This window comes from Vidua macroura, chromosome 6 (assembly GCF_024509145.1).
Source record: "Vidua macroura isolate BioBank_ID:100142 chromosome 6, ASM2450914v1, whole genome shotgun sequence".
NCBI lineage: Eukaryota > Metazoa > Chordata > Aves > Passeriformes > Viduidae > Vidua > Vidua macroura.
This window is the reverse complement of record NC_071576.1, coordinates 56,685,698-56,707,371: the sequence shown is the minus strand read 5'-3', so window position 1 is coordinate 56,707,371 and position 21,674 is coordinate 56,685,698. Positions and strand designations below refer to the sequence as shown.

The 21,674-nt window shown below is 63.1% G+C and overlaps 3 protein-coding genes across 3 annotated transcripts; 1 reads left to right on the top strand and 2 right to left on the bottom strand.

Annotated features, from left to right (window-relative positions):
* Nucleotide 1: 1 nt before the first annotated feature.
* Nucleotides 2–2,266, bottom strand: TMX2 (thioredoxin related transmembrane protein 2). Its single transcript, XM_053979369.1, has 8 exons — nt 1,979–2,266; nt 1,532–1,592; nt 1,262–1,375; nt 1,051–1,127; nt 869–975; nt 717–782; nt 479–608; nt 2–374 (listed from the first exon to the last, which is right to left on the bottom strand). The coding sequence occupies exons 1-8, from the start codon at nt 2,165–2,167 to the stop codon at nt 237–239; spliced, it is 882 nt and encodes a 293-aa protein (XP_053835344.1). The 5' UTR covers nt 2,168–2,266; the 3' UTR covers nt 2–236.
* Nucleotides 2,267–2,303: 37 nt separating this feature from the next.
* MED19 (mediator complex subunit 19) lies at nt 2,304–4,333 on the top strand. The gene is made up of 5 exons (XM_053979370.1): nt 2,304–2,596; nt 2,881–3,137; nt 3,212–3,308; nt 3,389–3,483; nt 3,607–4,333. Exons 1-5 carry the CDS (start codon nt 2,398–2,400, stop codon nt 3,667–3,669), a joined length of 711 nt encoding a protein of 236 aa, XP_053835345.1. The 5' UTR covers nt 2,304–2,397; the 3' UTR covers nt 3,670–4,333.
* A 590-nt stretch (nt 4,334–4,923) lies between these two features.
* On the bottom strand, nt 4,924–21,567 carry ZDHHC5 (zinc finger DHHC-type palmitoyltransferase 5). Its single transcript, XM_053979368.1, has 12 exons — nt 21,486–21,567; nt 15,248–16,522; nt 9,824–9,945; nt 9,313–9,470; nt 9,055–9,227; nt 8,851–8,953; nt 8,385–8,476; nt 8,169–8,301; nt 7,633–7,756; nt 6,794–6,906; nt 5,796–6,655; nt 4,924–5,491 (listed from the first exon to the last, which is right to left on the bottom strand). The coding sequence occupies exons 2-12, from the start codon at nt 15,349–15,351 to the stop codon at nt 5,326–5,328; spliced, it is 2,148 nt and encodes a 715-aa protein (XP_053835343.1). The 5' UTR covers nt 15,352–16,522; nt 21,486–21,567; the 3' UTR covers nt 4,924–5,325.
* Between the last annotated feature and the right edge of the window lie 107 nt (nt 21,568–21,674).

Sequence of the window (21,674 nt, the reverse complement as noted above, 5' to 3'; positions counted from 1 at the left end):
CTCGGGCACGGCACGGACCGTTTATTGTCAGCGATGGATGAGAGCGAGCGTTAACCGAGGCGGGGCCCCTCCTACCGCCCTGCCCGCACGGGGCCGGGGGGCACCGCTGCTTTCCCGGGGCTCAGCCGGGACAAGTCCCCACGGAGAGCGGCTCCGGGCAGGGCTGGGCAGGCCCGCGGGGCCGCTGCCACCAGGCTGATGGTGACATAGTGATGGGCGACAGTACAGGGCAGCTTCTACTTGTCCTTCTTGGTCTCCTGAGGCACAGCCGCTGGCACGGCTGGGGGCTCCTCAGGCCCCTCCTCCCGCGGCTTCGACTGCTTCTTGGCCTTCTGGTAGAGCTCGTTGAGGTTGAACTCCCGGATCACATTCTCCTGTGGCCAAGAGGCAGCATCAGCACCACTGGGGCCTCGTGCTCCCCCCTTCTTCCCAGGCACAGGCTGGGCAGGGGAACAGAGGGCTGCAGGATCCCACCCACCTCAGAGAAGGTCCAGGACACAGCCCGGCCCTTCTTGTCGATCTGCGGTCGCCGCATGATCTCTGTTCCACCCTGGAAGAGGATGAGGGTGGGCAGCTGCTTGGTGAGAGGCGAGGTGCTGACCTTGTACCTGTGTCAGGACAAGCCCACAGTGACCCTCGGGCAGCCTGAGGGGACAGGAGGGTCACAGGGACTGCCCCAGAGTGAGCCCTGCTTGCCCAGGCTCCGTTCCCCACACCTGGTGCTGACGTCCGTGTACCGGCCAACATCCACCTTCCCAAACTGGAGTCCTGAGCAGTTGTACCTGGGCAGGATGGGGACACAGGGCTGTGAGGGACGCAGGGGACCACAGGCCCCGTTACCCACCAAGATTCCAGTGGTGCCACTCACTTGAGAGAGAGGTCGGCGAAGATGGGGGCAAAGGACTGGCACTCGCTGGACCAGTTGGCAAAGAACTCAACAATCCACGTCACCCGCCTGTCCCTCTCCAGCTCCTCCTGCCACAAGGGCATGGGCTTAGGGAGGCGAGGGCAGCGCCCCCCAAAAGCCCCAGGGCTGGGGAAGATACTCACATCGATGGTCTTGTCACTGAAGTACTTGATGTACTCAGGGCCCATGTAAAGGGGTGGCTTGCAGGTCATCAGGAACACTGGAACGACAGCACCCTGAGCCCCCCAGTGCCAGGAGGGCCAGGCTGGGCCTGAGACAGAGCTCCTCCACCCCAGAGCAGTGAGGGGGAGCCAGGAGAAGGCAGATCTAGGGCAGGAAGACATGCAGGCTCACCTATGCAGAGCGTGAGGTAGAGCAGCCCCATGCGGATGTCGAGGCGGAAGAACAGGATGGCGTTGGCAACTTTGCTGAACATGAAGATATTCCCAATGTGCTGCTCCACAGTGACTGTGATGTGGAGATAGGAATAAGGCATGGGGCCAGATGCCCCCAGAAGGCTGGGGGTAAATTCAGGGAGGGCTGGGTCCTCCAGACACCACCCTAGGCAGCTCCTTGGAGGAGACCCCATAAGCAGCCCCAGCCCCCCAAGTCCCCCTGACTCACTGGAGCGCCGGTTCTTCATCATGACAATGGCGCTGAGGAACATGAGGATCTCCACCTCCCTCTGGCACAAAGAAGGGACAGCATGAGCTGGAAGTGCCCAGGACACCTTGGAGCCATGCCTGGCCTGGTTTGGCACAGGGACCTGTGGCCATGCCAGGCCCTACTGGCCCCAAGGCCCTGCCAGAGCCCAGAGCCCCCATCCCTCCCGGGGGAGAACAGCGAGCAGAAGGGCTGCCCTGGGGCCATGGGCTCGACCAGAATCTGGGGGGGCCTCTCGGCTGTAGGGGAACACCGCAGAGCATCGCCAGGGGGAACCGGGCATCTCCTCTCTCAGCCAGGCCGGGGTGCTGTGTGAGCAGGAGGGGAGCCAAGCCAGGGCCGGGGGTGCGGGGACAGGGCCGGGGACAGCCCAGGGATGCGGGGACAGGCCGCGCCGCACCGCCTCACCCAGTCAAAGTCACACGGGTTGCCATCCTCCCGCTGCGAGGGCAGCCCACGGCAGAGCGGCGGGACCTTGCGCACGATCAGGAAAGCGGCGGCGAGCAGCGCGGAGAGCGGATAGTAGGGCTGGGCGAGCCATCGGCAGAGCCCGGGCAGCCCCCACAGCAGCGCCAGCAGCGGCGCCACCACCGCCATCTTCCCTCCGCCCCGCTCACTGCCGGGGGGCGGGGCCTCCCCGCGCCGACCAATGGCGAGCGGCGAGGCGGGCGTTCCCGTGCGCGCACGGGCCAATGAGAGGAGAGAGTGGAGCGGCCAATCAGAAGGCTGGGACGAGTCTCCCTTAGCAACGGGGGGCAGGGGCGGTGTAGGGGCGGTGCTCGGCCAATGGCGGGGCGGGGCGGCCCCGCGCGGGGCACGCCGGGAACATGGAGAACTTCTCGGCGCTGTTCGGCGCGGCCGAGCCGCCGCCCGCCGCCGCCGCCGCGCTCGGATTCGGGCCCGCCAAGGCACCGGGCGCCGGAGCCGCACCGCCGCCCGCTGCCTCGGCCGCCGCGCCGCCGCCGGGCGAGGACGCGGCCCGGAAGGCCGCCGGCGGCCCCTTCTACCTGCTGCGGGAGCTGCCAGGTGCGGGCGGGCCGCGGGGCGGGGCGGGTGCGGCGCTCGGCCAATCAGCGCGGTGAAACGCGGCCGCGGGGGAAACTGACGGCGCCAGGAGCCAATGAGACTGCGGAGGCGGGGTCACGCAACGCGCCCTCCGGTGGGGAAGTGGGCGGCGGGAGGGCCCCGGGGCCGGGGATCCCGGTGCTCGGGGGCTGCAGGGGGGCCCGCTCCTAGGCTCGGCTGGGGAGAGGGGCCTGGGCTGTCGTCGGGGCCTTTCCCCCTCCCCAACCTCTCCTGCGGCCGCACAGGCACTACGGAGCTGACGGGCAGCACCAACCTGATCACACACTATAACCTGGAGCACGCCTACAACAAGTTCTGCGGGAAGAAGGTGAAGGAGAAGCTCAGCAACTTCCTCCCCGACCTGCCCGGCATGATCGACCTGCCCGGCTCCCACGACAGCAGCAGCCTGCGCTCGCTCATCGAGAAGCCGCCCATCTGTGGCAGCTCCTTCACCCCGCTCACGGGTGCCATGCTGACCGGCTTCCGCCTGCACGCCGGCCCGGTGAGCCGCGGGGCCTGGAGCCGGGGGGGGCGGGAGGGGCCCGGCGTGGCCTGACCAGCCCTTTTTCTCCACAGCTGCCCGAGCAGTGCCGGCTGATGCACATCCAGCCGCCTAAGAAGAAGAACAAGCACAAGCACAAACAGAGCCGCACGCAGGACCCCGTCCCCCCAGGTAAGGGTGCCACAGCCGCCCCCCTGCTCCCCTTCAGCACCGGCAGAGCATCGGCTCATCCGGCGCTTCCGCTTCTCCAGAAACCCCCTCGGATTCCGACCACAAGAAGAAAAAGAAGAAAAAAGAGGAGGATCCAGAGCGGAAGAGGAAGAAGAAAGAGAAGAAGAAAAAGAAGGTGAGTGGCAAGGCTGGGTTGCAGTGCTCAGCCCGTGGACCTCGGAGGGGCGCTGTGAGTGGCCATCCCCAAGGGGCTGCTGCCCAGCAGCTCTCACAGGGTCTTTCTGTCCTTCCTCCGCAGAACCGGCACAGCCCGGAGCACCCGGGGGTGGGCAGCTCCCAGGCCAGCAGCAGCTTACGGTGAGGCCACGCCGGCGACGCCCTGGGGATCCCCCGGCCCATGGGAACAGCCCTGGCTGACCCCAGGGACACTGGGGCTGGCCTGTCCCCCCGGCTAAGAGGACACCCCTGCAGCCCCCAGGACCAGGGGCACGGACTCTGTGGGTGCTGACTTCAGGCTTTTGTACCTGAAGAACCTGGAGCATCTAAGTCTCTTTTTTAGTCACCTTTTAAACTCTGCTGTGAGGAGGGGCTGGTGGCCATGGCTGCTGTGACCCTCGGCTGTCACAGTGGAGCCCAAACCAAGGTGTCCCTGGAGTGTGCAGGTGCCCTCCTTTGGATCCCAAACCTCACCAGCACCCACAACTCCTTCCCTGGAGCCTCTTTTCCCATGCCTGGAAAATCCTTACCTTCTGTGGGAGCAGAGTTTGCCTCAAATTGGAGCCTCCCCAAAATTGGGCCAGGCTCAGCTCTTACCAGACCCCCTTCTCTCTCTCCCTCGGGATGGGGGGGAAGGCCGAGACCCTGAGGATCAGGAGCCCTGGAGGGGCTGCTCCATCCCTGGACACCAAACAAAGCACACGCACGGCCCCGGGCTGGCTCATTAAATATCCTTTTATTCCTTGTTTTTAAAATGGCTGATAATAATAAAAAACCCTGGCGTGGCTGTGCGGGGCCACGGGAGCTATTGCCGTAGAGAAAGAGTCCGGTAGTGCCGGCAGGGCTTTGGGGACAGGGAGCACGGGGCTCCTTGGCTGCGGTTTTTTGGCATGTGATGAGAAAATATTGCTTTCCGGGGATGCACCTGCCTCTTCCCCGAGCGAGCGGAAATAAAAACACCCCTGCGACAGCGAGAAACCTCCTCGGAATCATTAACAGAAACAAAAAAAGGCAACAAAACCAACAACCCCCCGACCACAGCCCCTGGGGAAAGAACAAAGAGCAAAAACTGCGGGTGGGGGACACTGGGGCCTCTGCACCAGCTCGGGCTGGGGGTGTGGGGGTGCTGCCCCCACCCTGCCTCCGCCCTGGGCCCCCCAAGGGGGCTGGAGGCTGTGGACACCACGGATCGGGGGGGGGAGTGTCCCAGGATAGGTACCTGGCACGCCATGGCCCCCTTCAGGGAGGGAACAGTGACACCCAGCACCTACCACAGCTCCTTCCATGGGTGCAGGAGGCAGCCCCACGTCCCTCCTGTGGGGACAGGGACGAGGTGGGGGGCCCAGGCCCTGAGCAGGGTAGTTTCTTCCTCTCTCTGGGTAAGATATATAATTTCTGCTTCTTTTTTTTTTTTTTTTTTTAATATTTATATTTATATATATAGATATTTATATATACACACACCTGGTAACTCGGAAAGAGAAAAAAAATAGAATCCGTAACAATAATAATAAAAAAAAGTATTCTGGTTTAAAAACAATCCGTTCCTACCACGCCAGGCGAGCGGGTGATTGCACAAGGCCCACAATGGCTGGCGCAGCCGAGGCAGTGCCGTGGCTGCGGCCCTCCCCCCCGAGCCCTCCCAAGCCCCCCGCGGGTGTGTGCCAGCCCCCGTGGCCTGGGGGGCAGAGGGAGGAGCAGGGGGGACCCGCCCGGCTCTCCCGGGAGTCCACAAGCGTCTGGGCACGGCGGGTCCCTGGGGGACACCGGGGAGGAGGGGAGGGGGCGGCGGCTCTGCCCCTCATACCGAGATCTCATAGGTGGTGCCCCCCACACCCGAGACCTTCTTGACACCTCCGCGGGTGGGGCTGCTGAGGGGCACCGGCCCCGGGCCCGGTGGGGCTGAGCCCAGGCTCTTGGGCTGCCCGTTGGACTTGCTGTAGGCTGTTCTCATCTGCACCTCGTCCCTGTGGGAAGGAAGCACAGACACGGGGTCAGAAGGGGGGGACAGGTCACTGGCACCCAGCATTGCCACAGCCCAGCCGACCCCAGGGACCACCAGCACCCACTCCAGATTCCGAGGGACCCATGGGGTGACTGAGGAGGTTTGGGGAGCACCAGCTCTGCGAGGAGCAGGAAGATTTCAGTTGCTCTTCCCAGCATCTCTCTCCAGGGAGGACATGCTGTTCTACTGCCCCAGGGGCTTGAAGGGGCACTATGTGGGGGTGCCCCCACAGGCCACAGACGCCCCTGTGCTATCACAGTACTCACTTTGGTGCCAGTAAGGGCTGCAAGGCCACCTCCTCGGTCTCTGTTTTTTGGCTGCTGTAAGACACGGATTTGCCCAGGTGGGGGGCGGCGGGCTGGTCGGGGGAGCCCAGTGAGCGCACCCGCAGTGCCGGGGGGGGCTCGGGCTTGCCGAAGCGGGGCAGGGCCGGGCGGGTGAGCGGGTTCTTGCCCAGGGGCGAGCGCTTCGAATCGTCCGAGGAGGAGCTGGTGCGGGGGGCGTTGCTGGAGCCCGGCGTTGACTGGATGCCCGAGTCCGCCAGCCCCGCGTCCTCCTCCCGGCCCGGGGCCGGCGTCTGCTGCAGCAGCTTCTCCCGCTCCTGGATGGAGGCCACAATGTGGCGGGAGAGATTGTCATAGCGCACGGGCGAGGGCTCGCGCGGCACCGCGTGCTTGGGGGAGGCAGCGCTGGCGAAGCGGCCGTGCAGGTCGGTCTCTCGCTGCTGGGCGATGCGGGCTGACAGGAAGGGCGAGGTGTAGCCCACCGGCGGCTCGGGCTCCGGGCCCGCCTGCACCGACTCGAAGTCGGGGCTGTCGGAGGGCGTGAGCAGGCTGTCGTACGAGAGGCTGCCGTTGCGCGTCTGGTTCACCAGGCTCTTGTAGGAAGTGGAGGTGGTGCCCTCCGAGCGGATGGACTGCAGGTGGCCCGTCTCAAAGCCCGTGCCCTGGGCCGACTTGAGGCTGGAGGAGCGGGAGCCACTGGAGAGAGGGTCAAAGTGGAAGCTCTTGCCAAAGGTGGGCGAGCGGAAGCTCTCGGGTTCCAGGCTTGGCTCTGAGCGGTAGCTGGGCTTGTGGCCGCTGTCACAGATGGAGTTGGGCTCCTTCAGGCTGTTCACTCGGCTCAGCTGAGGGGCAGAGGGGCAGCAAAGAATGACCATAGGGCCTCCTCATGGAGCTCCCAATGCATGCCCTAAACCCTTCCCACACTAGGAATGGGGTGGCATCCCCTCGGGGCTGGTCCCCTGTGCTGGGCTCAGCCTTACCTTGGCGCTGGTGGAGTGGGGCAGGGCCGCCGAGCTGCTGCTGCTGCTGTAACCGGGCCGGTACTTGTACATGGTGGGAGTCGGGGGGCTGTCCTTGCCTAGCAAGCCGCTGTCTGCGCCGGGAGAGAGGGGCATGCTCAGGGCAGCTGCGGGCAAGGAATGCGCCGAGCCCACCTTCCCTGCCTCAGAACCGACTCTGAGCCTGGGGCAGACAGACCAGGGACAGGGACAGGCTGCAGGGGAGGTGCACTGGGGTGGGAGAGACAGACCAGGAGGAAGGGTTGTCCCCACAGCCACGTGTGTGGGGCTGGCACTTCCGTGCCCCTGCGGCAGCCCCGGCTGGGTGACACCCTGGGGGTGCACGGCACGGGGGTGTCAGGGAGCTCAACGGGAAGCACACACACCACAGCCCTCACCAGGCAGCAGACGCCAGCCAGGGCTGGGAGAGCTGTGGGGTCTCCAGCTGCTGCAGAAAGCAGCTGCCACAGGCTCTGCCCATCACATCCCACCTCTGGCCAGGCCCACACGGAGCCAGCCATAGACGCTCTGTGCCGCTGAGCCAGGCCCGCTACCACTTCGCCTCCTCCATCCTGGCAGCACGTGGCTGCAAGGCACAGCTCCTGGTGGCTCCAGACAGCGCCATGCTGGCTCGGCCTCCGGCAGAGCAGAGCTGACCGTGAGCATCCCCCGCAGGCTTCTCCAAGTGCAAGGGGCCACATACACCAGCCCAGGAATGCCGATGTGCTCCAGGTCTGCCCTATGGCCCTGGCTCCTGGTCTGCCTGCTGCAGCCCTGGGCTCCCCTCCCAGCGGCTGCCAGGGCCCTGGTGCCCTCCTTACCCTCAGTGGTGGCCAGGGTTAAGTGTGTCCTCAGGCCCGTGTAGCGGCTGAGGTCGGGCTTAGGTGGGGGTGGCGGCTCGGCATCAGCAGACTGGCTCTCTGTCACCTCCAGGCTTCCCTTGGACTGCAGAGACAAAGCGCAGGCAGGGTCAGGAGGGGCCGAGGCCTCAGCCCCCCCGGGCTGGCAGGGCATGGACAGCGGCACTGGGGGCTCCCGCTGCCTCCCGGGCCATCAGACAGAACAGGGGGCAGTGCATGCCCTGGGTGGGTGCTGGAAGTGCCAAGGAGGGGGAACCTGCAGAGGGTGGGGAAGGATGGGACCAGTAAGGGCAGTGGAGGGGGCAAAGCCTCATGTGGTCACTGCCACATGGGAGGAGGACAGTTTCCATCCCAAGGGGACAAAGAACAAGACGACATGGAAGGGGACAGGGAACGTGACCAGGCTCACTCGGTTCTCTACTCACGGATGCAGGCTTGCACCCCTGGGCTCCGTGGAGGGCCCCAGCGCAGGCAGCGCTGGTCCCCACCTTCCTCACCTTCATCCTTTTCAGCTCTGTCTGGATACCATTGTCCATGATCTTGACAGTGATCTGACCGTCCGACACCTCGGGCCGCAGGAACGGGGGTCTCACCAGCACTGTCTGCTCGGCCTTCGGGCGCCCAAGGTACCTGGGGAGTGGGGGAGGAAGGTCATGGCCTGAAGCCTGGGATGGAGCAATTTTTTTTTCCAGGGATGCAGAGGCCAGGCTCACCTGGGCGCTGGGGAGCTGCAGAGGACCCGGCTGACGTTCTTACAGCAACCGTTGGTGAAGGGGTTGACGCCCCCGCGGAACTTGCCCGTCACCTGTGGGACAAAGGAGTGTCACAGCCAGCCACGCCAGCTCCCTCAGGACAACCCCCCAGGACCAGGATGGTGATACTCCAAGACCCTGCTCCTTTTCCTCATGCCTGTTTCAGTGCTCAGATACCCTTGAGGGGGTCGGGTCTCCTCAATTTCACCTCCTGGGCCCCAGAAGTGCCTGCCTGGCTCCATTCTCTGACTGCACCCCCATGGATGCAGCTGCCTCTCAGTCACCTTGTGCTCTACCTCCCCAGCTCAGGGGCCTCACCCAGTTTTAATCCAGCCTGTCCACACCCATTCTCTCCGGGGAAATCCCAAAATGTATCCGTAGGTGGCCTGGCCAGGCTGGCAGTCCCCCCATAGTCCCCTGGACATACCTGTTCGTTGGTAGTGCGGCCCCTGGCCACGAGCACCACGTGGAAGCCTGTCAGGCCAGCGACGGGAATGAAGAAGAGCCCAGCCACGCACATCACCACCATCCTGCCGCAGCCAGCTAAGGAGCAGCCACAGCCCCGCTCGGCACCGCGCTGCCCCCAGACCCCGCCACCCCCCCTGCCCGCTCGTAGTGCTCGGGAGGATACGTGACGGCCATGCGGACACCGGAGAGCTCCTCCACCTGGTACAGGACGTAGAGCAGCCCGAAGCCGAAGACGCCCATGATGTGCGTGGTGAGCGACAGCAGGAAGAGGAAGAAGTAGCGGTAGTTGCGCCGCCCGATGCAGTTGTTGACCCAGGGGCAGTGGTGGTCGAACTCCTGCCGGGGATGGGGCTCGGTGAGGGGGTGCTCGCGGGGCTCCCTGCCCCGTGGGGGGCTGGCGGAGGCCCCGGCAGCTCCTCACCTCCACGCAGTTGTCGCAGACGCTGCAGTGGGAGCAGCGCGGCGGGCGGTAGAAGCGGCAGGTCGCGCACCACTTCATGCGCACCTGGATGCCCTTGATCTCCACCGTCTTGTACAGCGGGGCCCGGAAATCGTCCTCCTTGTCCTCGTCCTCCTCAGCTGATGGGGACACCCCGGCATGGTGTCAGGGCCAGCCAGCCCCTGCCTGCCCGAGCCGAAGGCTCCCGGCATCACCTTCCTGTCACCTGGCACAGGGACAGCCAGGGAGCCCCAAACACAGGCCAGGGGGGGCTCTCCCAGGCCCTGTTCCAGAATCCTGACACTGCCTGAGCCCAGGGACCCAACATGGGATGCTGAACCCAGAGCTGCCATCCCTGTAGCGCTTGTCACTGCCTGATCCCACCGGGCAGGGAGAGGAAGGCTCCTCACCAGCCTTTTGGGACCCAGAAATCCCCTTTACCTCAGAGGAAGGGTGCAAGGAGGCAGCTCTTCCCAGCCAGAGCCCGACTCACCTCGTGGGAATATGCCCGGGTCCATGAAGGTGGCCATGCTGAAGTTGGCCAGCACAAAGAGGAAGACGACGGCATTGTAGGCAGGGATGATGGGGGACACGTAGAGACTGAGCCCCGGGCACCTGCGGGCACAGCAGCTGTGAGACCCTTGAACCCCTCACTTGTGTCATTCCTGCCTGCAGTGCATCCCACACCCACACTGCAGCCACTTCTACAGCACAGCCTGACCCTGGCCTGGGGAGCACCTGGGGGCCACAGTGGGACATGCTCCAGGCATCCTTCAGGGAGCAAAATTCCCCTTTGGGACCCAACTGGAGGGTCCCACAGAGCAGTGGTGTAGGAACAGGGAAAACCAGGTCAATGGCATGGGGGGCACCCAGGGGACCTGCCAGAAAGCATGATGTCATCCTCCCTGTGCCCCACCAGCTGCTTAGGGGCTGAGGGGACCCTGTGAGGGGACATGAAACCAGCATCAGCTCTGGTGCCTCCAGAGCCACTCGTGCTCTTCACATCCCAGGGACGGCTCCAGCAGAACATGGGGACCCCAGCCAGCAGCCAGCTCCTCCAAAAAGCCTGTGGGAGCACAGTGAGGGAATCACCCTGCTCCCTCCTGCCCCAGCAGGCAGGCTCAGGACAGCGGGCTTCCCCCTTGCAGGCGCCAGCGTAATTCCCTAATCTGCTTTCCTGCTGGGATTTAATCCCACAGATCTAGGGCAGCATCTGTCCCTCTCTTCCCCCCACCAGGCAAAGTGCCGATGGATTTAGGTGGCCGGAGCAGTGTGGGGCTGGGCAGGCAGGGCGACATATGGTGCCAGCGCCGTAATCCCCCACAGGTTGGGGTGAAGGGGCAGGTGCTGGCCCTGTCCCCTCCTCCACCACCACCCACAGAGCCGGGTCCCATGGCCGGGTGAGTCAGCCCCGTCCTTGTCACAGCAGGTCCGAGAGCCATGGCAAGGCTCCAGCTGGGAACGAGCCCTTGGTGCAGGGCTCTGTCCCAGTTCAGTGCCCCGAGGAGGGCAGGGGGGCACCGCCGGGTGAGGAGCAGCAGCTGTGCTGCCCCGGGAGGGCAGGAGAAGCAGGCACACCCTTCCAGCACACACCTGGCAGCACAGAGGGCGAGGTGGGCAGGGCGCTCCCAGCACCGGGCACCGCTCCGTGCCCCAGGGAGGGTGGGAATCATCAGTGGGACCTGGTCTCACAGGCCAAGGCTGAGGCTGTCCCCATCCAGGCACAGGGATGAGAGAGCAGGAGGGCAGACTTTTGGTTGCAGGACATCCCTGGCAAGGAGGACAGCATGGCCAAGCCACCCAGCACACTCCTCTTCTTCCTCCTCTCTGACACCCCCAGGCCCCACACACCACATCAAGCTTCTCCTGGAGACCACCTTCCCCAAAGCCTCTCTCCCCTCGTTCCCGAGGAGCCGCCCTGCTGGGCACCTTGGATGCTGCCTCCCTGCTCCGTATCAGGCTGGCATCTCCCAGGATGGCATCTCCTGGGATGGCATCTCCCAGCCCAGCCCCCCGAGATCTGCCCCGGGCTGGGGAGCGGCTCCTCAAGCGGCACCGGCCATGCCGGCCCTGCCGCCTCCTCTGGAAGCCAGCCAGGTGGATTCTCCGCAGCTGGGACAGGCTGGAGAGGAGGAGTCCTCTCCAATCTGTGCCCCAAAACCCTCAGAGAGCAGTGCTGGAGGCACAGGACCTACAGAACAGCACCAGGCCACAACCCGAGCAAGGGACGAATCACGGAGTCATGGAATCACAGAATTGTTCAGGTTGGAAAATCCCTCCAAGATCACCGATTCCAACTGCTTCCCCAGCACTGTCAGGACCACCACTGAACCATGTCCCCAGGTGCCACAGCCACATGTTCTTTGGTGACTCCACCACTGGCCTAGGCTGAACAACCCTTTCCATGAGGAAATTTTCCCTAACATCCAAACTAAACCTCTCCTGGCATCACCTGAGGCCGCTTCCTCTTGTTCCTCAGGAGAAGAGCCCAACCTCACCTGGCCACACCCTCCTGTCAGGGGGTTGTAGAGAGTGAGGACACACCAGAACCAAGGACCCCATGTCCCTGAGCTGAGCTCCTACTCCACTTGAGAGAAGCCTCCCTGGCTCTGCTTTCTGCTGGACAGAGGGCCAGGGGGCTCAGAGGAGCCCTAAAAAGTAGGAAATGCCTTTCCAGAAACTGTGTGGAAGGAGCTCCTCTTTCCAGGAAGGGAAATCCCAGCCCAAACATTTGCTTGAAAGAGATGGAGGGGAGCCAGGCAGACCCATGCCCGGGCAGCCATCCCACACAGGGAACAGCCAACAGCCGGGCTGAGCCAAGCACACGGCCTGGATCCTGAGAGACAGAGCCCAGGGAGACAGGAAGGATCCAGCCGCCTCGGAAAGCTCTGGGGCATGCAGAGAGGGAAGGACCAGGGGAAGGAAACACCTCTGTGCTGTCCCAGCAGCCAGCCCTGCCTGGAGGAACACACAGCTCCTGGGGCAGGACAGTGCCCAGCAGGTCCCTGGGCTCAGACACACTGACAAGACCCCCTGAGTGGGATTCACGGGCCAGGGCAAGCACAAGACCCTCCCTAGGGAACACCAGGAGCTGCTGCTTTCCTGGCTCCCTCACACACAGGGACCCCTGTGCTGTGGGAATCCCCACAGAGCCAGACTACCCAGTGGCACCATGCTGGTGACCCCAAAGCCATGGAGTCACCTCCTGGGACCATCCCCACCTGCTGCAGGGATCAGGGTCCTCCACAGGGAGCAAAGGTGCTGCCCATCCCTGAGGGAACCTCCTTATCAGGAGAGTGACGTTTTCCTGCCTTTTGCTCTCCTGAACAGAGAGTGTGGGGCTGCAGGCCCTGCCTCGACCCCGGGGCACACGGGGCAGGAGGAGCAGGAGGGAGGCTCCTCACCATCGCCAGCCACGCAGGTCCTGCAGCACCCATCAGGTTCCCCTCAGGATTGGGATGCAACACGCTCATGGCCAGAGGAGCTGTTGGGACTTGTCCCTGGCAGCACATGAGAGGACTTGGGGAACCTCGGGCACCATGAGTCACACCGGGATGAGACGGGCTTTTTGCTACCAGTCACGCCCGGAGAAGCCTGTCCCTCCCGGATGCTGACATCCCTTCCCCAGCCCCTCAGGCCCTGCACTCCCCCAGGCACAGCCTCCCCTCCCTGCTCTGACCCACCAGGCTCTCCAGCTCTCCGAAGGTCTTGGCACAAACACAATCCCTGCTCACCCTGACCCTCACACAAGTTTGGATCTGACTGGGAGCGGGCATGACACTGTGTCCCAGTGGCACTGCCAGCCCCAGGGAGGGGACAGGGAACCTAAGAGCCAACTGCACCAGGAGCTGGGACCAGCCAGTGGGGAGACGCAGGAATGGACAAATGGACCCCAAGGGGCAATTTCCATCCTAAATCAGCACTTGTCTGAGAGCCCAGCAAGCCTGGGACCCCCACCATCCCAGGGAAGTGGGAACATCCCCTCTCCTGCTGCCCCTCCCCTCCAGGGCAACCAGCCTCATTTCCACAGCCACATGCTCAGCAGCAGCTCCTAATTAAATTAATCAATTAAATAGAGTTCTTGGCCCAGAGATAGAAATCCTGGATGGACAAAAGGCATCCAGTGGATAGCCTGGAAGCAATGCAACTGGAGCCTTAAGAGCCGTGCTGACCCCTGGCTGCTCCCTGTTTTGGGGAGGCCTCCCAGAGCCCGCCCTCACAGCTTCCATTGCACTTCCCAAAGGACCAGCCTTAGGTCAGATGATGACAGCGGGAAAGGGGCTGTTGACCAGGCAGGGAAGGGGCACAGTGGCCCCCAGGACCACGCAGGAGGCACACATCGAGCCCCACATCCCTGCCAACCTGCTCCAGCACCAGGTGGACACTGTCCCAAAGGAGCCGTCCCGCGGGGAGCAGCGCGGCTCCCTCACGGCCGAGCCCGTGTGAACGCCGTGCTCGGGGTTTAATGGGATGTTCTGAAGTCGGATAAACAACATCGCTGACCTGCAATTACAGCGACCTGCCCAGGTGTTCCTGCCCCGGCCAAACCTGCTCCACGGCGCCAGCTCCGGTGCTGCTTCTCACCACCCGCTGATAAGCGGCTGCTCCCGGCACTGCTGGCACCCATGGCTGGGATGGGCTTGGGGTCCAGCTGTCCGGCAGCCACTGTGCCAAAACAGAGCTAGCCTGTCCCCTAAGGTCACACACGGGGTGGCACACACAGCTTGGAGGGCACTGCCTGTTCCCTCTGCTTCTCCTTCATCCGCCTGGCACAGGAGCAACAGTCAGTGACTTCCACAGGCATCTGGCAGCCTGGAGCAGCCAAAGCCCGAGCCTGGGAGCCTGGTGACCACTCGGTGTCCCAGCAGGGGACAGCCACACACTGCTGAGTGACACTGCCAGCTGCACTGGGCGCTGGATGGGGCGAACCAACCCCGCTCCCCTCTTTGGTCATCAAGTTCCCCTGTCCCTGCCCAGTGGCTGCCAAAGCCACACTGACCTTCCCACCACCAATGGCTCCTTCCCAGAAAATGGTAGCAGCCATGGCACCTGTCCTTTAGTCTCCAGCAGCTCCAGCTGATTCCGGTGGCCCCAGCAGGAAAACCCCAGGGAGCGGGAGAGGCTCCCTGAAGCAGAGAGTGGATGCCCTTCCCACACCCTGCCAGAACCCCAAACACATCCCCACTGAGACCCCGGGGATGCCCTGCTGGATTTGGTAGCCATTCCAGCTGCCATGCTCTGGCTTTCCTGCCTGGCACACTGTGCCAAAGTGCCAGCCACCCTCTGCCGGGCTCCCTTAGCACCTCGAGGTTCTGCTCCCCTGCCTGTCACCCCCCTGGGCACGTCACCGAGGCACGTGTCACCTGGCAGGGAAGAGCAGCAGCCCAGGGATGTCACCACGCCTCTCTAGTACATGGCATCATTTCCCAGCACGGTGGGCCCCCCAAGGCCCCAGTGACCTGCTGGCCATTTCCCTGGGGCCCTCTCCAAGGACATGGAAGCCTCGTTGCCCCAGGGCAGGGGACTGAACACAGCGAGTGATCTGCACAGGGGTCAGAGTTCTCCGCCCTGAACTTTCCTTTATGGCTCACAAATCGATTACGAAACTAAAAATAACACGTGTCCTGTCCCAGCCCACCAATCCACCTCGCCTGGCTCCAAAGGAGAAAGTGATCCATGCGTCTTCCACCCACAGATCACAAACCAGTTCCCAACCCAGGTGACCTGGAGCTGAATGGAGCCTCACCAGGACCGCCAGCACGCAGCTTCCCCTGGGAAAACTCATGGAGTGAAATGGCTCCCGCTGTGGCTGCAGCACCCAGAGCACAATATCCCCCTTCCCTCTGGGAGGAAATCCCAGCTCCTGTCCCCTGTCCTCGCCAGCCCTCCCCGCTCTGGCCCAGCAGCTGGGACTCACGTGAAGGCGAAGAAGAGGGTGGTGGCTCCCACTAGGAAGATGGCAGCAGCGGAGACCGGGACGTACTTGCTGGGTTTGAATCTCTTTCCAGAGGCTGCTGGCATGTTGGAGCTGTGGTGGGGGGTCCGCCCCGCAGCATAGCCCAGGCCCCAGGGGACTCAGAGCAGGATGAGAAGGGGAGGGGGACAGGGGCTGACCCCTACCCTGCCCCCGCGCCTGCTCCTGGGGCGAGCTCCGACCAGGGCGGACAGTCCGGAGAAGGGTCTGGAGCGGGAGGCCCAGGAGAGGAGCCCACTCTAAGCTCTGCCCTGTGAGAGTTCACAGGCACAGGGAAGGAGGGTTAAAAACATTAAAAATTCACAACAGAGAAGGGGATTTGGGCTTAGGACAACCGTTGTAGTGGGAATGCTGAGAGCCCTTCCAAGCCTCAGTCCAGGCAGCAGCCTACAGGGAACAGGACTCCCACAGGCAGGCTCTGAAGGGAGGGAATTCCCCAGGCTCGGGCAGGGTGCTTCCCAGCCAGCCAGCACCCCGAGAAGAGCACAGGATCAGCAAACTGCTTGCAAAAAAGCCACTCCGGGAGCCTCAGGGCAGCCACTTCTCCTTTTTAATCCGCCTCTGCTGTGCCGCAGCCCCCGGTGCTGCACAGGAGGAGGGGGTGGTCTCCAAGCAATCCCAGCTTCCCCACGGAGCTGCTGTGCCTCCTCCTCCTCCCCTCGCTGGAGGGGTCACAGAAACACTCTCCCTGATTTCACCGGGATCTGGGGCTGGCTGGCGGTGGCCGTTTAATTTTATTTATTTCTCTCTTGTCTGTTAAAGCCGAGGAACAGCTGGTGCAAGGTTGAGCTGTAAATCCTTTCTTTCGAGGGGGCGGAGGGGAAGGTCTGGCGGATTGTCGGTTTTCCTACTTGCTCCTTTCTCCTGACCCCCCAGGCCCTTCCATGGGCTCAGTATCCACTTGGCGGTTGGGGAGCGACAGGAATTTCATTAAATCTTCTCTGCAGCAACCATTTCCCAGCAGGTGAACGGGAAGGGGGTGTTCAGGGAGCGCCTTTACAACCCCAGCAGACACCAAAGGGTGGAAGTGGTGCTGAGCAGCTCTGTCTCACCCATGGCCCGGGTAGTTTGGGGGGAAACCTCAGTTTGTTCCAAACAGTTCCATTTTTCCCTTCCCCTTCCTTCGTTAAAATCCTTCTTCATTCATCCATCCATCCGTCTTTTAAAAAAAACTACATAAAACCATTAAAACTCGAGGTCTGGTGTGCCACAGCTCACCTGGAAAAAACAACAGAAATTAGCACGGCAATAGAAGGGATGGAGCCGGCTGTCATTAGTCACAGCAGCCTGGCCACGGCGTCTCCTGTCCCAGCCCAGGGGCACTGGCTGCTGCAGGAACTCCAAGCCACCCCCTCTACCGCCGAGAAACCCACCCTGAGCCCTGGAAGGACACCATGAGTTCCTTCCTGCAGCTCCGGCTCAAATCCCAGCACCAGTGAGTGCTGGCTCCCTCAGGGGCAGGGGCTGAGCACAGGCTCCAAGACTTAACATAAGGGTGGAGACCACAGGAGGAAAAAACACCCAGGAATCTCACCCCCTTCCCTGGAAGGCAGGAGACAGGAGAGGCCTATGGAAAACACCAATCCCATGATTAGAGGTGGCCTTTGCAGCTCTGGATTCATCAGGAACTGCAGTGCCAGGACAAGGAGGAGTGGATTTGAAATGACAGCTCAGGGCTGGAAAGGATATTGGGAAGAAATCCTTCCCTGTGAGGGTGCTAAGGCCCTGGCACAGGTTGCCCAGAGGAGCTGTGGATGCCACATTCCTGGAAGTGTCCATGGGCTCGATGGGATAGTGGACGGTGTCCCTGCCCATGACCCTGACCTGCCCCAAGCAGCCACAAGCCCATCATCCATCATATCCCACCTGTTCCTGCTGCTACAGCCACCACTCCTCACCTTGTCACTGTCTGTCACCTCGCTGCCTCCATGGCACTGCAGGTCCAAGCGCAGCCTACAGCTCACTCCTTTCTCCCTTCCAGCTTTCTCTGCCTCCCCAATTTCTCCTTCGGGGTGGGCAGGGAGCTCTCTAGCGCTGACTAAACGCGGGTGAAGGTTGGGAGAGCTGCGGCACCAATTAAAGGCAGCTTTAATGACAAGGATGTGTTACCACCAAGTGGGTTCAGCCCCAGCTCACAGCCACTCCGCCTGACTCACCCAGGAACAGCTCCTGCCACTCGGCCTCTGCAGGACCTAAGCTCAACTTCCCACTCCTAGGTTTCCCTGCCCTTGGGAGTGAGAGGAAATGCAGGGCCAACGCTCTGCCCGGCAGGGAATGTGCAGGTTTCACCTGGCTGCAGCTCCTGAGCGGAGTAAATTCAACAGTAACACCAGGGAAAGCTGTTTTCCATAGCAGGAACAGAGTTCCCTGGAGAGCAGCAGTTTCCCAGCCCTGCTCTGCCTGTTTGGGGAAGAGCCCAACACCCCACAGAGCCGAGCCCAACAGCAATTCCAGGGATGGGCTATCGGAAGTCCAGGCCTGACATCATGGCTGATTGCTTTAGCAGGAGCAATCTGCTCCCAGAGCACCCAGCCCTTTGAACGCTCCGCTGTGGAGGCACGGCCACACCTTGGGCTCAAACAGAGGCTGCCAGGCAGAAAGAGTTGTTCCCTGATAATTCCTGCTCCAGAGATCCCCACCCTGCCCTCGCAGGGTGCCATGGGCATGCGCTTCATGGCCTTGCTGTGCCCCAGCCCGCCCAGCTAGAGATCCAGGCACTCCAGCCCTTCCACAGGGTGACCCCTGCGGAGCTGTGCATTCCAGAGCCAGCTCCCCATGGAATCAGGTACCCATGGGACAAGCCCACAAGCAGGGAGAGAACCCCAGTGCTCTCATTAGTGACATCCCAGCGAGAAGCGATGCAAATGCATCCCTGCTCCAGCTGCCTGTGCCCAGAATAACTCCACAACTCATCAAAGGGGAGGCTGCTGAGCCCATCCCGACTCCCGGAGCCACCACACTGCTCCCGGGAATGCCTTCCTGATCCCCCTGGTGTGCTGAGACCCTGCAGGACTCCCCAGCCCCAGCCCTGCTGCAGAGGCCCAGGCAGAAGCTGTCAAAGTGCAGCACAGTGTGCCAGGATCTCTGCTCTGCAATCCTTCAGGGGTCCAGGAGAAACGCAAGGAAAATCCACCTCAAATTCCCACAGATTACAGTAATTCAGGTCACAATTCTCCCAAACACACATATTCTTTCCCAGCCATCCCCTTTCCCAGCCCTACAACCTGCCCACTTCTGGTCAACCAACCCTTTCTTTCCCTCCACCTTTGCCCCAAATCCTCTGTCGCACTGGCCACTTTGTCCCTATCCACGAAGGCCACTCACAGACTTCCCTGCTCCAAAGAGCCCCCAACTCATCTTGCTTACCTGTGGCCTACATGGGCTCTGCTCTTGCCTCCCATTCCTTTCCCTCTGCCAATTCCAGCCCAGCAACTCCTCCTCTCCTGCTGCTCTTCCAGACCTGCCCTGCTCCTTCCTCCCCCAGCGCCTGTGTCACTGCTCACTCCCCCTTCCCTCTCCCTCAGAAATTCCACCTGGTTTTCCCATCCCAGCACCTTCCTTTCAGAGCACTTTCCCAGTTCCACTCTGCTCAGCCACCTCCTGAGCAGTCATCTCCACTCTCCAGGGTTTCCCTCCACTCTTACAGGGGAGCTGCTCCTCTTTCCTTCATCTCCATTTCTGGGGATTTCTTTTAATTCCAAATTCCCTCCCTCGAGATATGTGCAAGCACAACTGCTGCCACCTTCCATTTCTCTGAGCCTGCGTCTCCTTTTCTTGGTTCAAGGCTCTGTAAAGCCTCACTGATTTCCTCCTTTTACTCCCCTCCCAGCCCTGTGCTCCTCCTTACCTGCTTCTGACCCCACTCTGCTCATGTGCTCCAACCCCTCTCCAGCCTTCCCACATGTATCCAGGTGCTCCATGCCTTGTCCCTTCTGGAGCATGAGGCGCTCCCCACCTCTGCTGTGAAGGGGACACACGTGTCCCCAGCTCCCAACACTCCCTCCTCCCTCACTTCAGCTCCTCACTCTGCTCCTATCCAGGAAGGAGGAAATGCACCTTGGCATCAACCACACGGCTCCTGCCAGCCCTGGGATCCACGGCACAGGCAGGACAGAGTTCCCTCCCAGGTACCGGCTCCCAAAGCTGCGCCGCCCGCCAGGATCTGCAGCTCCTGACCTGCCCCGGTCCAGCCGAGCTCCCATGGTGCAGGGCAAACACACAAACAATTCTTTCCACGTGAGGCAACTCCCAGACAGGGCAGATCCCGGCTGCACGGAGACGGGATGTGCTTCACCTGTTCCCACTTTTGTTTTGATCAGCTGCACCCCAGAGTTCCACAGAGCCATTCCAGAGCTCGCTGCCTGGCACCGTGAGCGAGGGGCGTCCAGGGAACAAGGAACTCCCTCCTCCCTCTGCAGCTCCCTCTGCTCACCCTGTCCCTGCAGAACCAGCTAACACCTTCACACTCCAAAATCCATCTGAGGAAGTGCAAATTTTCCCAAACCTGGCACTGTGGCCAGAGCAATGCCAGTGTGAGATCCCCACTGGTCACTGCCCTGTGTCCAAACCTGAGCACCTGCCCCAACAGAGCAGTCTGGAGACACTTCCCTGCTCTTACTTCCAAAGGAGGATGCACAGCAATGTATGTTTGGCCGCCCCTCGGCTCCAGGGGCATCCTGCACACCTGCCTTTCTCCCGGGTGGATGTACAGAAGGGTCAACACAGAACATGGAGAAATATTCCACTGCAGACAGCCAGAAGGCTGGAATCACTCCGTGCTTATCTCCTGCCCAGGGCTTATACCGCTCCCATCCTCCTTCCCCAGCCCATCCCGCTGGTTTACAGGGGATTAGCCCCATTTTATGGGCAAAGCAGGAGGAACAATGCCTCATCCATTGAGGCCGTGTCCCAACGGGCCCCACAGCGAGCAAGGACAGTGCCAGCCTCTTGTCACTGTGTTAGGAGACACCAGGCACAGCGACAGGTGGGAATGTCCCCAGACAGGCCCCTCACAGCGGAGTTCAAGGTCTCCCCTCAGACCCACCCAAACACCACCCTCTCCAATCCCAGATGGGGCTCCTGGCCTCGGGAATCAACGGGAATAAACGCCTGCTAAAGCAGCACCCGGGCCCGGCAGAGGGACGGTGGTAACTGGATTAAGCTCAGAAAGAGGCTCCAGGATAACTCTGGCTTTGATCAAGACAAGGCTCTGGCTGTACTTTACATGCCCCGAAAAACCCAAGCAGCCCCTAGTGCAGAGAATCCCTGAAGCCCAAATGCAGCTCAGTGCCGGGGCGGGAGCCGGCAGATCCGGGGGAACCACTTCCCAGAGCCACGGGGAGCACAGGGGCAGCCGATCCCCTCCCCAGTCGGTGCGGTGAGGGGGGGGGGGGGGGGAAACCCCGGGGCTGGGGACCGGCACAGCTCAGGTGTTCGGGAATCTGGGAATTCTGAGGAGAGGCCAGGCTGGATCCCTGCCAGTGCCGCCCAAAGCCGGGAGCAGGGACGGTGCCGTGAGGAGAGGCCGTGCTGTAAACAGGGGTCCTCCGTGGGCCGCGGCACAGAGGCCGAGCTCCGGTGCCCCAGAACAGCGCGGTGGCGGCGTTCCCGGGGGGCACCGGGGACAGGCAGGGTGCGGGACAGCGCACGAGTCCCCCGGGCGCTCCCTGCGGCCGCTCCCCGGCCCCGGGCGGTTTCCAGGCGGGGAACGAGCCCCGCTCCGGTGCGCTCCCCCCGCACCGTGCGCAGGGGCGGCCCCAGCCCGCGGGGCACCGCTCCCCGCCAGCCCCGCACCGCCGCTGCCGCAGCCCCCGGCCCGGCTCCCCGCGGCAAAGGAGAAGGTCCCGGTGCCCGCGGGCACGGCAGCCGGGGCGGGAGGTAGCGGCGCTCCCGTGCAGAGGCACCGCGACCATCGGGCAGGCGGCCGTGCGGAACGGCGGAGCGGGGCCGCGGCCACAGGGGCGGGCCGGGCAGAGGTCGGTGCCCGCTGGGGCCCCGGGCCGGAGGGTCCGCGGCGCGGTGAGGGGGCACAGCCCGAGCCGCGCGCGGGGGGAGCCGCGGGGGCAGCGGCGGGGCGGGGGCGGTCGCGACCGGGCTCCGGCGAGGGGCGCGAGGGACCGGCGGGCCGGGGAGGCGGCGGCGGTGCCGGAGCGGCGGGGTCCCGGCGGCCCACGTGACTTACCGGCAGGAGGCCGCGCGCGGCGGCGGCTCCGGTCTCGGACGGCGGCGGCTGCGGCGGGCGGGACGTCACGCGCGCGCGTGCGCACCGCGCCCCCCCGCGCGCCTCCATTGGCCGCCTCCCGCGGGCCCGCCCCGGCAGCGGCGGCGCGCATGCGCAGGGCCGCGGAGCGGGCGTGCGCGCTCACGCCGC

Coding starts and splice junctions, on each gene's coding strand:
- ZDHHC5 (XM_053979368.1), bottom strand. CDS start 15,351: ATGCCAGCAGCCTCTGGAAAGAGATTCAAACCCAGCAAGTACGTCCCG. Junction 8,302..8,384: donor TGCAGCTCCCCAGCGCCCAG/GTGAGCCTGGCC, acceptor CCCACTCCCCAG/GTACCTTGGGCGCCCGAAGG. Junction 6,907..7,632: donor AACCCTGGCCACCACTGAGG/GTAAGGAGGGCA, acceptor CTCCCGGCGCAG/ACAGCGGCTTGCTAGGCAAG.
- MED19 (XM_053979370.1), top strand. CDS start 2,398: ATGGAGAACTTCTCGGCGCTGTTCGGCGCGGCCGAGCCGCCGCCCGCC. Junction 2,597..2,880: donor CCTGCTGCGGGAGCTGCCAG/GTGCGGGCGGGC, acceptor GCGGCCGCACAG/GCACTACGGAGCTGACGGGC. Junction 3,484..3,606: donor AAGAGAAGAAGAAAAAGAAG/GTGAGTGGCAAG, acceptor CTTCCTCCGCAG/AACCGGCACAGCCCGGAGCA.
- TMX2 (XM_053979369.1), bottom strand. CDS start 2,167: ATGGCGGTGGTGGCGCCGCTGCTGGCGCTGCTGTGGGGGCTGCCCGGG. Junction 1,593..1,978: donor ACCCGTGTGACTTTGACTGG/GTGAGGCGGTGC, acceptor TCTTTGTGCCAG/AGGGAGGTGGAGATCCTCAT. Junction 375..478: donor TGTCCTGGACCTTCTCTGAG/GTGGGTGGGATC, acceptor TCTTGGCCACAG/GAGAATGTGATCCGGGAGTT.